Source organism: Stegostoma tigrinum, chromosome 18, assembly GCF_030684315.1.
Source record: "Stegostoma tigrinum isolate sSteTig4 chromosome 18, sSteTig4.hap1, whole genome shotgun sequence".
In the NCBI taxonomy this organism is placed as follows: domain Eukaryota; kingdom Metazoa; phylum Chordata; class Chondrichthyes; order Orectolobiformes; family Stegostomatidae; genus Stegostoma; species Stegostoma tigrinum.
The window spans coordinates 14,681,806-14,700,956 of NC_081371.1; the positions used below are offsets into that span (position 1 = coordinate 14,681,806).

The 19,151-nt window shown below is 39.0% G+C and overlaps 1 protein-coding gene across 2 annotated transcripts in view; it reads left to right on the forward strand.

Moving 5' to 3' along the window:
* atp6ap1b (ATPase H+ transporting accessory protein 1b) overlaps window positions 1–17,081 on the forward strand; it is a 42,088-nt gene extending 25,007 nt beyond the window's left edge. For both annotated transcript variants that reach the window (XM_059652238.1, XM_048549337.1), the window contains exons 4-10: window positions 656–837; window positions 3,402–3,442; window positions 6,692–6,777; window positions 9,021–9,262; window positions 11,315–11,377; window positions 12,845–13,082; window positions 14,468–17,081. In XM_059652238.1, the coding sequence (XP_059508221.1) occupies window positions 656–837; window positions 3,402–3,442; window positions 6,692–6,777; window positions 9,021–9,262; window positions 11,315–11,377; window positions 12,845–13,082; window positions 14,468–14,677 (1,062 nt within the window). In that variant the 3' untranslated portion in view covers window positions 14,678–17,081. The remainder of the gene's footprint in view (window positions 1–655; window positions 838–3,401; window positions 3,443–6,691; window positions 6,778–9,020; window positions 9,263–11,314; window positions 11,378–12,844; window positions 13,083–14,467) is intronic.
* The last annotated feature ends 2,070 nt before the right edge of the window (window positions 17,082–19,151 follow it).

The window sequence follows — 19,151 nt, forward strand, 5'->3', positions numbered from 1 at the left end:
ATTTTCCACTTGGGGACCCTGCAGCCTTCTGGACTCAATACCGAGTTCAATAATTTTAAACTGAGCTCTCCCAGGTCTCAGCCCCCTACCCCATACACCAGGCCCTGTTATCACATAGTCTGCCATTACACACCACTTATTTTTAGTCACGAACAGGCCCCATTAACAACTCTTCGCTCTCCTAGCCAGATTGTTATCAATTCCTTTGTCTATCCAACTGCACTTCTCTCTGTTTAGGCTCTATCCTATTGTTTACTCCCTACCCCATCCCCTTCCCTAATTTCTGCATATAAGCCAATGTTTTCCCAATTTCCCTCAGCTCTGAGGAAGGGTCACCGAACCCGTAACATTAACTCTGTTTTCTCCTTCACAGATGCTACCAGACCTGCTGAGCTTTTCAAGCAACTGCTGGTTTTGTTCCTGATTAAGAGCATCTGCAGTTCTTTTGGTTTTTATTTGGCACAATTAATATGTTTGTAATAAAGAAATAAATTTCTTTCAGTCTGTGTATTTCTAAATCAATAAACCCATAGAACAAATTATACTCCATTGAGGTTTAGTGTATGGTCATTTTTTTCAATGTTTCCCTTGACAGATGATTTGATTTGTGAAGTTGATTCTGTGAATCTGACCAATCAAATGTATTTTTTTTCAGCAATTACTTGAATCCTCAAACTCATCCCTGATTCTGCCAGCGGTTGATCAGAGCGCCATAAAACATCTGCAGGAAAATCAAAATTGGACCAAAGCTCAAATTGACCAACTTGACGTGTCAGAACTGGAAATAAATCCTTCAAAACCAAATTTAATCATCATAAATTTAGCAGCAGTTGACAGGTAAATCTTTAAGTACCTAACCATTTCCATATGGTGCGCTGCCTCCTCGTTTTTAAGCCGTAACTAGGCAAAAGACCGTCTGAATGTTAAGAACTGCTATAGAGCAACCAAAGCATTCAATGAGTTTTTACCTTTGATCCTTTTGTTGTCACTGAAAGTATGTCAAAATGTTAAGTACAAAAGCACATCACTAGATCTTAATGCATCAAGTGCAATGATAAACCTGATGATAAAGTTAGTTCATTTGTCATTTGATTCTGAGCTGTTTGTCCATGAATAGATAAATGTGAGCAGACTTTGATCTAGAAAAGAAGGACAAAGAAACCTATGATGAATCTTACAAGTATAATCTTCTGAAGTTCAATCTTCATGGGGAAGAATAGAGAAAGTATCATTTCTTGATTAAGTCTTTTGAGTAAGTTATCTGCTGCATGTATATTAATGGCTGAAAAGGACATTCCAGATGGGCAGAATCTCCCATAAGTGCCACACAGAGGACTTTCCCATTTGCAGAGTTGTAGGATAATCTCTGCAAACATGTTGCTTGTGGGCTGCCACCTGATTTCAAGCTTCTGAAACCACATGTCATTGTATTAGTGAACTCCTGCCCTTAGCTGCACTTGTCATTCGCTTGGAATGCCCGCCTAATCTTCCCACTTGTCAGGATCAATGACGGCAGTTTTGGCTCTCTTTCGACAGCATCCTTGAATTAGAGTTTTGGATAGCCTTCTGGTATTTTGGCAGGAGTTGCCTTCCTGTATAACATGCTCTTGGAGATACAGCCACCTTCTATCCTGTGCATGTGCCCACGTCACTGAAGTGTGGCTTATTTAGCTCCTCCCTCCTCTGTTGTTTGCACTCTGCAGGGTCAGTTCCCTCCGTAACACCACAGCACATTCCTCCATGATGCGTGACGGGTCTTCTCTCCCCCATTGACACCTTCGCTTGCAATCACAGCAGGTGTAACACTTGCCCTTTCACTTCCTTATTCCTTGCTGCCCAAGGCTCCAGCTACATATTCTAGGTGAAGCAATATGTTACATGTGCTTCTTACAATCTAATCCACCGTATTTACTGCCCACAATGTGGGACCCTTTACATTTGGGGACACAAACACAGGCAGCATGACTGCTTTTGGTAACATCTCTACTTTGTCCATAAAAATTGCCATTTCAATAAACTACCCTGCTCTCATGTTAACATTTGGTCCAGAGCCTGCTGCAATGGTCCATTGAAGCAGCTTAGATTACCATTAACATCCTTGATGAGGTTAAATTAATTAATTGACCAAATCGTTCACGGCAGTGAAGCCAGCACCAGTTTTGTACCATTCCTCTTTTCTACAATGATTCCAAGGGAATGTGTAACCGGCACTGATTTCCTTGAGGTCCCCTCTTCTGGTAGATGAATCTCACTGAGGGTGATTATCTGGATATTTTACTGAACTGGCTTTTTACCAACAAGGCCAGTTCTTCCCTCAAGTCTCTGAAGAAGAATCATAGTGGCCTTGAAATATTAACTTCAGTTCTCTCCCCAAACGTGCTGCCAGACCTGCTGAGTTTCTGTAACATCTTCCATTTTCATTTCTTCTCTCAAATCTGTCAGCTAGTATCAACCATCCATATACCAATGGTGATCACTGTCACCTTTACTGTGACTGATGCAAGGTCACTTTCGTGACTTCCATACCAGTTGCGAACATGTTGGCAAGAATGACTGAAGCAAATCAATGTTTTGGGCACATTTTCCAGCATATTCCTCATTAGGAAAGCGATTGCACAATCACACAGTAAGCTGCTGAGTTCCCGCTTCTGTTTCCAACATTGAATATGCCAGTCGGCCGGTTCACAGCTCCAGCTCCCTGAGGCTCCACACTTGCTTCAACACTGCTCACCCATCACCACAGGACTTGTAACATCAAATGATGGAAGACAGATGATAGAAAGATGATGAACATGGCTTCCATTCCATATCGGATTATAGTGAGGGTTATTGGATTATTGTGCAGTGCCAATCTTGCTTCCTCAAACTCAGTTGCAAAAAAATTCTAAATGCCTGGAGGTGGATCTTGGTGCACCAGGTGACCAGGACATCTTCTTTGTCCTGCCGTGCTCTAGGCATTTCACAACATGGTGGAGAACTGCCTTGAAGACATTTGAATCATGGACTGCTCTTATCTACCCAGTTTGCTAGCATTGGTCCTCTCATACCAGGATAGACAAATCTCTAGGCCACTGATGTTACAGATTCATGAACCACCCTCATTTGGTTTGTCCTGCCAGTCAAAGTTATTTACTGAGGTGTGGCAATGTTGCACATTAACACCTACTTGGAGCTTGAGGTAACAGCTGAATGAAAGGTGAGTACAAACACAGAATGAATCCTCTGAAGAGTGAAGCAAACCCAGCTGTGAGAGGCGCAGTCCCTCACATACACCCAGTTCAGCAGCCATGAATGAATTTTGAAACATAAACCTCAAAGTATTGAATTATGCTGAGGAATTGCATTAATAATTGTTATTGTAGCACATTTATATTAACAAGTGTTTCCATCTTAATGAACAGCTCAACTGATTCAAAACTGGCACAGACACTCATGGATAATGGTATGATTGATTCTAATTTTGCTAATTTTTCTTGTCATACATATGTTAATGATTGAATTTGCACTGATTGTCCACTTAGTGGGTTTTGATAGATGTGCTTAAACAGCCGACAGCACACAATAGTTACAGAATTAATACTGGAAGGAGTGGGGTTTTGCCTGCACCAGGCAACTGGCATGGGGTTATAGAGGACATGATGGTAACAGGTAAAAAGAGAGTTTTATGTGAGTTTTGGCAGGTAATAATAATGAAAGATATTAAATCCTTGAGATATAGCTTATTTAGAATAGATTACAAAAGCAGCTCATTTGGAATGTGTTCTTTTATTTCTCGAGGTCATGTGTTCAGATTGCTAAAGAGTCCACACTTGTCATTGTTCATATCCCATTAAAGACAATGACAGCAGTGGCAATGGATATTTATGTAACAACTTTAATGTGATAAAATATCAGAAGCAACTCATAGAAGCATTGTAAAACAAAATATGGATTGAGTCACATAATTAAACATTAGGTCAGATGGCCGGCACTTTGGTTGAATTGGTTTGAGGAGTGCCCTAAAGCAGCAAAGGGGAGGCTAAGAGGTGTAGGGAGGGTACTCTAGAGCTTAGCGCTGAGATATCTGAATATGCAACCACCAACAGCAGACAGATCAAAATTGGGGATACACCAGAGGCCGGAATTAGAGGACTCCACTGTCTTTGCAGGTTCTCAGGCTAAGAGGAGATCACAGAGCTTTGAAGGGATTTGAAAACAAAAATGAGAATTTTTCATGTCACTTGACAAAGTAGGTCAAGAAGCACGGAGGTGATAGGCAAACCAGGGACAGTAGTATTTTGGATGACCTCAAGTTAATGGACCATGGAATGCGAGGCACCAGCCAGGAGTAGACTGGCAGAGTCTGGTGTCAAGCTAGAGGATTATAAAGGGTTTGTCAGCAACTGAAACATAAGGTGATGTAAGGCCAAGTTACGTAGATGGAAAGACACAGTGTTAGTCATGGCATGCAAGGGTTAGGTCAGAAGCTCAACTAAATTTCAAATGTGTCTTCAAGATTGTGAGCAGACTGGTTTCATCACAGATGTTTGCCAGAATGGCTTCAGTCTTCCCAATATCTAATTGGGGGAAATTTCTGCAGTCTGATGTCAGACTTTCAGTTTGATAATTTAGCTTCAGTAAGGAGTTGAGAGTGGTGATGCTGAGGTAGAGATGGGTGTCTTCAATGTATGTAAGAAATCTAATGCTGTGTTTTTACATGATGTGGCTGAGGGCAGTAAAACTGGGGGCCATCTAATGATGACAATGAAATCAATGCCGATTGTCAGAAAAACCATCTGGTTCACTAATGTACTTTAGGGAAGGAAACTGCCATTCTCACCTGATCTAGCCTACATGTGACTCCAGACCCACAGCAATGTGGTTGACTCTTAACTGCTCTCTAGGCAATTAAGGATGGACAAAAATACTGCTCTAGTCAGTGATGTCCTCATCCTGTGAATGAATAAAAAAACTTCAAATGTTCTCTCAAACCAAAAACTGTAAATAGTCAAATATGTTCAAATCAGTATGAGTTATGAACCACTTATAAAGCATTTTTCAGAATGAAAATCTTTGGCATGTCATGGTCCGAAGATACATAGATGAACCATTCCCTGCAAAAATGAAACAATTATGAGTAACAACAGCATTGTTGTTCCTCTTGTCACCTTACAAATGCATTTTTTTGTAGTTCAGAAATCTGAAAAATCTTACTGCACAAGTTGGAATTCATTACAAATAGCTTTCCACAGCTTAATATTATGTTGGATGAACTCAGCAGGCCAAACAGCATCAGAGGAGCAGGAAAGCTGTTGTTTCGGGCCTAGACCCTACTTCAGAATTTGCATTTCTGAAGAAGGGTCCAGGCCCGAAACATCAGCTTTCCTGCTCCTCTGATGCTGCTTGGCCTGCCGTGTTCATCCAGCTCTACATCTCGTTATCTCAGATTCTCCAGCATCGGCAGTTCCTACTATCTCTAATATTATGATGCATTTTTGGAAATGTTCCAGGGCAAGATGGACTTCTCAAAGATGATGTAGACCTGCACCAAGTTCCCCTTTGCATGTACATATGCATTGTGGGATATGGGTATGCTTGAGTGAATAAAGCAATGTGCACATAAAGTAATGAGTTCATCTTTGTTCCAGGTCTATGATCCAGAAGTGAATTTCAATTAGTCTTTTAGGCAAAGTAGACAAAGTTTTCTCGTCAACATTGCTTGCACCTGCCATCATATGCACATCCTCCAATTGCAGTTACAACTGATCTCTGGCCAAAAGAATAACAGCTAAAACTATATGAAAAGTTTATTTGCGACTCCATTTCATCCTCGAGCTGGGATTCTCCAGATAGCAATGATTTCAAAAGGCCTCTGAGATCTTCAGACATGATCCAAACACTGCTTTTTGTCATTTCCATCTTTCTCCTACCCAATGACACCACCGCCTCCACTCCATCTCCACAAGCTCAATAACATTTAGGGTCACAATAAAGAAGGGTTTGATTTAAAATATATACAGTTTCGGAACGGGCAACTGATTTATATATAAGTGTAAAACAATTGTTTTTGTTCTCATTTAATCTTATGCAGGGTGGCAGGGTGACTCAGTGGTTTGCTCTGCTGCCACACAGCACTAGTGACCTGGATTTGATACAAGCCTGGGGCAACTGTCTGTGTGGAGTTTGCACATTCTCCCCGTGTCTGTGTGAGTTTCCTCTCAGTGTTCCAGTTTCCTCCTACAGTCTAAAGATGTGCAGGCTAGGTGGATTGGCCATGCTAAATTGCCCATAGTGTTCAGGGATGTGCACATTAAGTTGGTTAGTAAATGTGGCAGCACAGGGATAGGGTGGGTCTGGGTGTGGTGGCCCTTCAAAGGTTTGGTGCAGACTCAGTGGACTAAATGGCCTCTATTTGCACTGTAGGAGTTATATGATTCAAAAAGTGTGCAAAATATAACAGTTTGATGTATGCACAAGTTCAAAGTGGTGAACCTTAATTGTATGTATTTAAGAGCTTTGCTGTACAAATATTCTCAAGTGAACATTCCATCCATTGCCTTATTTCAGCTGATTATTCATTCAGTTGCTAGTAGTATTCATTCTTATCATGTTGAGAAAGTAGAAGTGTTTCAACCATATTAGATTTGACTGCCCTATTTTTGTTTTTTAAATGTGTCCTGGATATCATAAATCATTTCAGTTCAATTTCTAGATAAAGTGATTGGAATGGTAATCAATACTTTGAGAAAGAAAGGACTACCATTTTCTGGCATTTATACAGCTTTGAGATCTAACGTGGTGAGTAATAGCATTCTATAATTAAATTATGAAGTGTTCCGAGACTTCTGTATCAACTTCTAACCTCTAAGTACAGTTGTAAATTCTTCCATGTAAATCACTAACCCATTAGCCATTAATGGTTTATATGTTTTGTTCCATAAGTGGTTTGAATTTGCTATCACATTTTAGTCTCAAGCAATGCTGAATGAATAATGTTTCAAAATCCTCCAAGTGAAAATTGTATAAACTTGTACATTTTTAATTTTCTCTATTCTCCTGGCATCCTTTAAGAATGTATTGATTCTGATCATAGGGGGTTTAAGGAGGTGGGGTCTCAATGGGATGAATCCGGATTGTTTGGGAACCTTCCTGAATCAGTTCCTCACTTACATAAACTTGCCACCCTTTGCTTGTAGCATGTTCTGCCTCTGACTTGACCTTCTCAAGAATGGTTTGGGACATAGTCAGTGCTGACAGTTGGGCGATTGGGGGTACTGTTACGCAGGTAGGCAAATTGCAAGGGATCAAGGCAAACTAGGAAGCTGGAGTTGATGTCAGCCATGGAAAGCCTCTCGGAACACTTCATAATTTAATTATAGAATCATAGAATCCCTACAGTGTGCAAACAGGCCATTCGGCCCATAAAGTCCAACTGAACATCCAAAGTGCATCCAACCCACACTCTCCCAATCCCTGTCACCCTGCTTTTCCCATGGCTAATCCACCTAACCTGCACATTGTTGAAATGTGAGAGTAAAATGGATGTCAAAGCCACCAGGCGATAGTCTTGAGGCACGCTGCATGATTTTTCTCTGGCACCGGCATGATACTTAGAAGCAGTAACTGCTTTGGTGGACTTACAAAGAGGAAAATTGAGGTAGAACGAAAGTAATCTTGAAATTTTGTGAGACTTAATTTAGAATTGACAAGATTAAGATGGTTGTAAACAGAAATGGTGCATAAACAAGGGACACATTTTACAGGAAAATACACTGCAAGGCACACAGGCACATGCCCACAGTTGCAGGCACAGGGATACAAGCACACACACTCAAGCACACAAACACACAGACACATTCTGTCAACATCACATTGACTGGAACTATCTGGCTGCCTTGCTGAAATATTAGGCTGGAGTCAGTATATAATGGATCAAAGCAGGGCCTTAGAGACAGGACGTCCTCACTGGGAGATCTGCTGTAGATCCTGAGATAAATCTGGGGAGTTAGACAGAGCTGCCTGCAGGCCCCACCCTGAGGGAAAGAAAATGTAAAAATATGTAATTGGAAATTAACAAGCAAATTGCAGTTATCGTCCAACTTAAAGCATGCAAGATGAGTCAAATCAATATGGGGAAGTGATAGGTGAGTGGTGTTATTGCTAGACTATTAATTCAGAGAGCCAGGTAATGTTCTGGGGACCTGGGTTCAAATCCCACCATGGCAGATGGTAAAGTTTGAGCTCAAACCAAAAAACATGTAGAGTTAGGAGTCTAATGATGACCATGAATCCATTGACGATTGTCGGAAAAGTCCATCTGATTCATTAATGTCCATTAGGAAAGGAAACTGCCATCCTTACTTGGTCTGGACTACATGTGACTCCAGAACTACAGCAATGTGGTTGACTCTGAATGAGATGAACAAAAAAAAAGTCTAATTCAACAGTTCCCATCTGGACAGTGAGAATGAGCGACAGAGAGTTTTAGATTTTGGTGGGGGGATACACAGAAGAGTATAATTTTAGAGCATGTTTCAGTGATCACAGATGACACCATCACCACCATCCCCCCCCCCCCCCACCCCCCCAACGCGGTCTCCGAGGAGGGTACATGGCTGTCTTGCCTGCCAAAACTCTGTACATTGAAAGCTGCTGGGCTGTTCACCAGTACTCACCCTTCTCTGCAGACCAAAGAATTGCAGCTGAGAGAAAATGAGGCCCTTAAGTGACTATTAATTGTCTCCTTCAGAGCACTCACCAGGCCTTAGTTTGGACTTGCTGCCTTACCAGTATATGGTGTACTAAAAGGTAAGAGACCAGCCACATGCTTTATTTTCATGTCACTATCTTCAGATAGACCAGCAGAGGGCCTATAAAATTCAGCACATGGGCACTAAAGCAAGACTATGTACCATGGGTTTATTTACCTGTAGTGAGGATCTAAATGGTATGTAAGGGTATGATTCATTGTTAATGTTTCCACTGTTTGTAATCAAATTGTTTCACCTCTTTTTACTGATATTCTCTCTTTACCATTTCAGGTTATCAGAAAGACTAGCAATGAAGTTGTTCAAACTGGACGGCGATTAATGACCACAGATTCATTTAGCTCTGTTCTGTACCCACCCCTGAATGTAACAAATGGTACAAATACATGCATTCTTTTCCATGCTACCAGTCTGCAACTAACAGCCAATGGAACATTGTTCGACTTGACCAATAAAACTTTCATATCCAATTCAGTGGACTCCACAAACTCGATATGTTCAACCACTAATAGCACGTAAGTTGATAAGTACTAAAGACGGACATCACTTTCTTTTGTCTAAGTAGCTGATTTTATCTGCCCACAGTTCACAATTTGCAAAGTAAGGCATATTCCTGAATAACCACTAACAATTGTCTGAAGCTCACTTTTGGCAGCTTGGATGTGAATTTGTAGCTGCTTATGAGGTGTATAGGTCGAAAGAAAATTATGTCTATCCTGCTATCCAATAGGTTTATTTAGCAGATTATAATTTGCTTATAATTCTAAAGTATTCTTTTCCCACAAACTTGGACCTTATATTCAGCAGTGAGTCATTATGACACAGAAGGGTGTCAACTGGCCCACCTAAGCCAGTTCTCTGTGGTTTAATACAATCAGTCTCATTTATTCACCCTATCTCCATAGCCCTGCAAATATATTTCATTTGAATTTCCATCCAAACTTATTCTCCAATTGTTGATCAACTCTGCTTCCACAACACATGGGCAGAGAGCTCCCAGTCATCACCACACATTGTGTCAGAAATATTCTTCCTTATCATTACTGTGATGATGTTGTGGTTTTAAGAGGTGTGTTTTGTCCTTGTTTCTTTTGGTGGGAGACTAGGGGACAGGTGTAATATATGAGAATACAAACAACTCGTGAAGACTTGGTTTTTTTTAAAAAGGTTGAAACAATAGAAGCAGCCTGACTGGGTGTGATCGAGCTCCCACAGAACCAAGGATTTTACTTCAGTTTTCAGCAATTGTTGCTGGGGTCTCAGAAGGGTTGGAACTGTTACACATGCTCTCTGAGATTTCTCTGGATATTTTTTCTCCTGGGCTGTGGGAGTTGCATGTGAGACAATTCTGTTATTCTGAATTTGCCTTCTACCAAATGTGTGCTTAGGGACTGTTACTATATTGTAACAGTTACTGTTTAGATTAAAATAATCCATTATTCTATTAAGCTTTCCAATAAAGTTGATAGTTGAAGTACCTCTTTCTTTTGTTGTATTTTAACGATACTGTTTGAATAAATTGTGTTTTGCTTAATGTTGAGTAGTTTGACAAATCAAATTACATCTGGAACACAGAACCTCACATTTACCTTTAAAATAAGAATAAGTTAGGTTCTAGGCTACTTTCTTATTGTATTTTGAGGGGATCTGGTCTGATCCATAACATTACCTTTGAATCACTTGCACAAAATCTTATATTTGTGCTCCTGGTTCTTGTAAGATCAGCTAATTGGAAGAAATTCACCTTATCCATATTATCAGATTTCCCCTTAATCCCCTTTTATCCAGTAGCAGCTTCAACCCAACTCCCCAAACCTAATTTTCTAGGTAGCATTCAGGTTGGTGTCTGTGGATTCGATCTTCGTTATGCACAGAACATAAACTAGAAGTATTACAAACTGAAGTATTAATGAAAGGATTTCAGCAGAATTTAAAAGGGTCACTGATGACCCTTAAAGTTATCCTTTTAATGAACTATAAAACCGGCCCATTTAATTTGATGAGTTTGAATCTACAGCTCCGTGATATCCACAGAGAGATTACTATTTTGTAGTGTGTGCTCCCCTATAAAAACAACAGAACCAGGGCAGCAGAAATGCATGTGAGAGAACAATTGAATGCTGTCTCATCCATGGTCAGAAGCTGGTAATATGCGATGAACAAACACCTAGCATCTGTGTTATGATTTACTCTGAATTTGCTGCTCAATATCACAGTGACCATGAGCTATGCTTTGCTAAACTTGTAATTTTCTAAATGTATAGGAATGCTTATTTTCTAATGGTCATGGTATACATTTCTGCACAGTCTCAGGGCTGTAGTGAGGTGTCAGCCTAAATGTTTCAAGTGTTGTGCTCTTGGAGGCTTGAACCCATATTGGCATTGTAGGAGGTTATATTATTTATCAGTCATATTTTTATTCTAATCATACAATTTTCTGATTTTATATAATCCAGAATTAGCCAAAATGTCTTTATCTTGTGCTTTCAAATTTATGCATGGAATTCTGAACTTCAGGTTTAAAGAGTGATCTAATAAAACCTATCATGTTATGTATCTTATTTCAGATTATCACTAAAGTATTCACTTCAAAAAAATCCTCTCCTCTGCATTAATACTCTGGAGATCAGGTAATTTTCATGCAATTTCTGATTTAGTGACAGAGATTTGTTTTTATGCAAGCAAAAAGTTGTTGTAGTCTATTTAATAAGGTCACAACTTTCAAACTAGACTGATAAAGACCTAAAATAGCAGCTGGCTCCTGATAATTATGTAGTTACATCTGCTTTAAACAAAACTAACTTTGACATACATAAAACTCGTGAACAAAGCAAGCACATAGTAATACTTTAGTTTGTTAGTACTTAACCCAGCTCCGTTTTTAATTCCCAATTTCACCTAAGAGCTCTCTTATACATTATGATATCTTAAGCGTTCATCCACTTCTCCTCCTGAGATCAAACAAAATTTGTCACAGCTCCCTGGAACTCACTCAGGTTTCTCCTCAACGTTCCAGGCATTTTCTGAGATATAAAATTTCATGGAGAGCCTTCTATTAACTTTTTGCTCAACATCTCTCCAACTTAACATTAAAACCTCGTTCCTAAGGACTTCACAATTCAAGTTTGGCCTCACCTCAAACGTGCTCAGTGATTTAAAACTCATGGACATGCCCACAGTTCCTAATGGCCAGTTGTTGCTTGTCCTGGCTGTGGACAGACATGAATTGCTTTTTCCAGTGTGTCCTTGGGCTATCTACTATTTGTTACGAATGTTACTGTAGATTTCTCTCTGTAGCATCATGCTGGGAAAAGCTTCCAGCCTTTTTTCTTCTCATTAACTCTTCCTCCAGAATGAACATAAACTGACAGTTGGTGTGATCCCTGACAAAGTTAGTATTTCACAAGATTTTCATTCATCTACATTTAAATTCTGTTTATCAACTAAAAGCTGTTTTTTTAAAAACATGTGAATTATGAAATCAGATATTTGCAATAATTTTCAAGTTGAACATGTTCCAAGGGCATCCTCCATTATAAACATGGACATAAAAGTTTTTGATGGAAGAAATTAACTGTAAATAGATTTGGATGTTCTGTTATGTGTTGACTTTCCATGATATTCATACATCATCAAGACTATACATTATATTTAAGTAAAATTGGATTGGTGGGTAGGAAATTTTGGTTTCAAGACTTTTAAACATAATTCCATCACAATTTTTTAAAGTCATACATTTTGTGCCTTAAAATACAATGCTTTTATTTCATATTGTCACTTTTCAATGTCATAGCATCCTATATAATAAATCAATGGAAGTGGTCCTTTCTTAACTGTTGTTTATATCCTTTGGCTGCTGCCACTATCTCACCTCTACTCCTCACCTATGACTATTTCTTATAAATTAATTCCTTCAGTGTTTTCATTGTCATTTGAAGTACATTTGTCATAAGTCAAAAGAACATTGTTAACCAATTACATTGGCATGGTATTTTTTTCTGCTACATTGTAGGAAAACTAAATTCTTTTGAACAATTCATTTACCAAGCTGTAAGATAATTTACAAAATGGTTTGATTGTTTTAATTTCCTTCAAAGGTTTTTAATGAGGAACAAGTTCTATCCTGGATCTGCACGAAACTGGTTCAAATTAGATTTTGTTGAAATTGTGCAGGATGAGCTGCATGTCGCAGTGTTTAATGTGTCTGGTGTATCAGCACCACAGGAATATTCCTTTCACTGTCAGCTTGTAGGAACCAGCTGGCTTAACGGTGTGACATTCATCCCTGCTAACAAGGCAGCTAAGGCTTGGACTATCACCATTTCTGAATTTCAGGTAAGTAGGTGACATGGAATGAATTAATCTGCCGGACTCTTTATTATTAAGAAGCACAACTGTTGGTTGAATAGTAAGTATGAGAAGTTCAAATTTGGCTGCTTTCCATCAAACCTTACAATGATCACATTAAAGAAGCCAACATTTTCATTCACAACAGTTTTATTATGTTGGGCGAGTTGCTTTAAAAGACATACTAATTTTAAGTAGTATGAGGAGACAAAACAGTCCACGTTACATCGCTAGCCAACACACAGTCTCTTCGGATTTCAGTGTTTGCTGTTTCTTATCAGAGAAAATGAAACTGAGATCTTCTGAAAAGTGGCATATTAAAGCATCCTCAATTCAAGATGCAGTAATGCTGCTTCCTGCACCTGCTGGTGCACTGTTAACAATTTCACATGCTGTGAACAGAATCTGCTATTCCATTGCCCTGTGTGGAACAGGAAATGGTATAATCTGTAGTCTTATACTCGAGTGAGCTACATTTCAATGTATTCATCTTTTTGTACTTGGATCTGCTGAATAAGAAGAATTGAAGTTGTGGCTCCTTAATATGAGAAGCCCATGCACAGTATATTGCACACATTTTGGGTGTCCAAAACCTTCGCATTTAAGAAAGTACTTCTTGAAATGTAGCCATGTGTTCATTGTTGTAATGCTGTTATGGGACAACTAATTTGCATTCACCAAGGTCCCATTAACAGAAATGACAGCAATGGTAATCTGTTCCTTGAGTGGTGTTGGTTGAGGGATCACTATTGGACATGGGAAACAGACAACAGAAGACCTCCTTTTCTCTTGCAATGGTACCATGGTGTACTTGTTGTCAACTTAACAGAGCATAATTTTTTTTGTGGGTTATGGGCATTTGTTGATCATCTCCAATTGCACTTGAACTGAAAGCTTTGCTATGTTGCAGAGGGCACTCAAAGGCCAACCACATTGCTGTAGGCCATAGCGGGTAAGGATGACAGATAATATTCCCTAAAGAATATCAATGAATCAGTTAAGTTTTTGTAACAATTGATAATAGTTTTGTGGTCACCATTGCTGAGACTAATTTTTAATTCCAGACTTATCCATGGAGATTAAGTTCCACCAGCTACTGTGGTGGGATGAACCCACGTCTCCAGACCATAGTCTGGGATACTGTCCAGTGACATTACCACTCTATCACTGTCTCCTGCAGAATTCAGATCCCATTAGAAAAATAGCGCCTCTCGCAGTGCCAAACTCAAGCCAACTCAACACATTACAAGATTTATTACGTTGCTCTGCATAGAAGCAAATGCAAGTTTCTATAATGTAGATTTGCTCTTGACTAAAGTACTAAGCTATGCTTCAAATTTTCTTGTTTTATAATATTTTATTTTCCTCAACAGATTCAGGGTTTCAACGTGGAAAATAACCTATTTTCTTATGCAGTTGACTGTACCGCATTCTTCACTCATGCAATCTGGATGGCCCTGGTGACATCTCTGGTTCTTTTGTGCATCCTTACCTATGGCATCCATATGATCATGCAGCTAACAACTAATGATCGCTTTGATGATCCTAAAGGACAAGCTCTAACAGTCCCTCAGACTGACTAAGTTCGTTCATTGAGCTGAATCTGTTTCATCTCCTTTACTCATTATTTTCATTACCTGAATCAAATCTACATGGCAGATTTTACAGATTTTACCCTTCACAGTGTGATGAAGTTCATTATAATATTCACGTACTGGACCTTTAAAACTCATACTGATTATATATTTACACCACATTTCATGAAAGCCTGGAGGGTGCAGTGACCTGGGAAGACACCATACAAATTGTTCATTTGTGACAGTTTTCAAACTATGAAAGAGTAAAAATAAAAACAGCCATAAAAATGCTCACCAGGTGTAGGACCTTCTGATAGACAATTTGAATACGAGAAAGTAGGGAGATGATGGGGCATTAAAATATATGAACAAAGGCAAATGAAATGTATATGTTTGAAACTAATTTAGGCCTACCATGTAAATAACAGTCAGATGTCACATCTTGTTCCATTAGTAAACAAGAGATTGAGGTGACAAATTCAAAACTTAAGCTAAACAGCTAAACTGAGCACTCCAAACTGTAACAATAATGGGTTATTTTGGAGAAAGCACTGGTTATTGAGCATTTTTTGACAGAAGTTAAATTGACTTACATTTAAACTTACCATGATAATGTTATGAAGGTGGCCCAACTTCAGTGCGAAACTTATACTTAAGTAAAATATTTCATTTCAAAAATTACAAATACAGATTGGAAGTAGATTGACTCATTTAATAAATTGAAGTGGAGTCATAAATAAGTTATCCACATGCTCAGTTATTATTGATTTAAATTGTATTAGCAGACGCACTGTCTATCTGAGCTTCAGCTCTGATGAAAAGTCATCTAGGCTCATAGCATTAGCTTGGTCTCTCTCTCTCCATGGATGCTGTCTGACCCGCTGTCATCTCCAGCTTATGTTGTTTTCAGCACAGTCTTTCTGATATGGCTTCCCCCCACCACCACTGAGATTTGTATTCATGTCTGCAACAGCTAAAATTAAAATGTCAATCCACAAAGGTATAAAGTTATTTGGATGTTTGCAGGTGAAATACGTTAACAACAGATGAAATTTAACTGCCAAACATAACTCAATGTATAATTACTGTGGGCAGGTGACACAGAAAATTGTCAACAACATGAAAATCAGTGAAGCAGATTGCAAGAGGTAAACATTTGCTGCTGCGGTAAGATGTGTTCTCCCACATTTAGTGATGAATGATTGGTTGAAGTAACTGAAATTTTACATTGTGTTACTGAGCCAAGGTAAAATGATGTTTTCTCCAAAGCTCTTGTCATTTTGGCAAGCGTTCTTTAAAAAGTATTTAACCCTGTTCAAACCATCTATTTTGTTTCCAATATTCTCATTAACTTAGCAAGTATTCCTTATGTATGCAGCTTGGCCACATCAAGTTGTTTTCATCTTTGTGAAAATGAGACTGTCATGTCCCTAAAACATTTATGCAAATTTAAATTTTGATGATCTATTTAAATAAATGCAATTTAAAGCAATTATTGTTAAGTATTGGGATGGAATTCTGTCCAAACATAAATGACTTTATTTTAACAAATTTTCAGATCATTTACAGTTTTTAAAATGATAGTGCAGACTTAGTTAGAACACTGCATGGGAAAATTCTCTTTCTTTAATTTTGTACAGGAAGAGCAGCATTATTGGCTGAACTTACTGCAATACCAAATTGCAAATGAGCATTATATTGTATGTCAAACTAAACTGTTACAAATTTGAATTGGAGAAGGTCATTGACATGAAAAGGGAATACAGAGCTACTGAGGCCACTTCTCAGCACTTCTGAATCAGAAATGGATTGTTTGTCAGTTTGTTTTCTCTCTAGTAGTGAAGTTGGCTCAGTAGCACATGGTTGACAGGATGCAAACATATTTATGTTCCAATTTGTCAAACTGACTGCAAAATTAAGTACAGAATATTTTCAACTCTACTTTTTTAAGTCATCAATGATCAATCTAATGTAGGGGTTAGCAACTCTGCATTTTTGATTCATCATGAAATTTGCGTCACTGGGGAATGGAGCTAACACGATAAAAGATGGTGTTTGTTTTACTAATCTTTTATAAATGTAAGGCATATATAATATAGCCTTAATTCCTAGACTATGTGGTCACTGCACAAATCTGAAGAAAATATTGGGCCGTACTAAGTTTCACTATATAGACAGTGGTCTGTTTTTCTCTGCAGACAAGTTTGAAATAGAGTTGTCCCTCCAGATTCTTTTTGCAGTCTATCGTTATTTGTGGAAGTAATAAACTGGGGGTCGTGTCTCTGTCCTGAAAAAGGACTGGGCTGCAAGAGTCTGCTAATTATCAATGCTTGTTAACCTCATGTACGATAGTTTTGTAGGATAATTCAAATTTGTGGTGATGGAAGCAGATGCTGGAACATACTGGGAATGTCATGTCAGCTAATGAATATGTGATCCTCAGCAATAAACATTCTGTCTGGTAATCTATAAAAGTGCTGGAATTTATTTTAAATGACAACAATTTATGTGATTTTAGTTAAAATATGACAAATACAAGTCAACACTCATATTGCCAAATTATATTATTGGCAGATGAATTTTCACATCATTTTTAAAGGTAGAAGCTCTGAATGAAAGTGATAGTAATTGGGTGGAAAACTTTCATATAATTTTTCTTTGCAACTTGTGATCCCTTTGAATGATAAACATATCAGTTAATTAAGGTATGACAATCAGAGTGCAGATTTCAATTATATCTGGAACTGAAAGAATTAACTTTGACTGGAATCTGACCAATAATATCTTATTTGTTCAGAAGACCATTATAATTGTAAGTGCATGTTTTAATATTGATGCTTTGGATGTTCTCCATGGGCCAGATCTGCATTTATTGTCTATCCCTAGTTGTCAGGCAGACGAGAGTTGATCAATGGAGTTATAAACATATTCTCTAATCTAGCTTTACAGAGTTATTATGACACACCAGGTCTCCTGACACTACTGTTGCACCTCAAGAGCCCAAAAGCAACAATTATTGACAGTTCAGATTCCACAGGAGATGCAGATTTCCTTCCTTCACTGAACCAGTGCAGAAGTTACAACAATCCAATCGCTGTGTGATCAGTTACCTGTTTGGAGTTGCCAGCAGATTTTAAGGGTGGCGGGAAGGGGAGAGCAGAAGAATGAAATGCTTGCAGATTCTGAAGTTAGGGGACATCATTTTACATAATAAGTGCTCACTGTGTACCAGACCCGTGATTGTAAAACTCAAGGAAAGCTGCAACAGAATTAAATTATACCCTGAAAACTCATGGGAATCTGCAGTCGCTGGTTGAGATAAAAGTAGATCAACTTTCAGTTGTCTAATCATTTTAATGATTGTCATGGGCAGTGTTAACTATGCTGTTTGTTAGCTGCAGCAAGCCTCAGCAGATGGTCCAAAACATAGCTTGATAGTGCTGCTCAAAGCAAACATGCATCTCTTCAAGAGGAATAAAACAATGAATCGTGGATGCTGAAGATCGGAAACAAAGTCAGACATTGCTGAAGGAGCGCAACAGCTCTGGCAGCGTCTATGGAGACCAAGCAAAGTTAACTTTTCAGATCCAGAGAGTCATACCAGACTCAAACCATTAACTCTATTCTCCACAGCTACTGCCGGGCCTGCTGACTTTCTGTGGTAAGAGATAATGGGAACTGCAGATGCTGGAGAATCTGAGATAACAAAGTGTAGAGCTGGATGAACACAGCAGGCCAAGCAGCATCTCAGGAGCACAAAAGCTGACGTTTCGGGCCTAGACCCTTCATTAGAGTGGCTCTCTGATGGAAAGTCTAGGCCCAGAGCATCAGCGTTTGTGCTCCTGAGATGCTGCTTGGCCTGCTGTGTCCATCCAGCTCCACACTGAGTTTCTGTGGTTATTCCTGTTTCTCTTAAAGAGGAGTTGCATTGCGGCTGGAGAATGTACTTGTATGAAGCCTGGCAAAGAGTAAGGAATGGCAACGTGCAAAGAGTAGGCTCCAACCTTATCAGATTCTGTACTGGAGGTTTTGGTGGAGAGGAGGGGAGACAACCTACATCCGTAATGGGGCAGAAAGCACTTTAGGCCCATACCGAAAGGTCCTGTGGGATCAATGCCAGGAGTTGAGTTTCCAGCATCTAGATGTGGCATCACAAGAAATTCGACGATCTCACTCAAGTAGTCAAGGTCAGTGAGTGTTTGATAACTGCAACTGTTAACCTCAACCGCTATTTAATCACCAAACCTGTATCATTCACCTACTACCGGTCTTGATCAATCAGAACTCATGCCTAACATTCATGATTTCACCTCACCCTCATATAGTTAACATTACACCCAGATCTCATAAATTGTACATGTTTCCAGTTATTCAGCCATGATTTTCACATCAGCCAGAAAGATAGGATAATGTAACAGGGACTCCATCAGCAAGTGGCTATTGGTGAGGAAGGGAACTGAGCAGTTGAGCGGACCCTTGA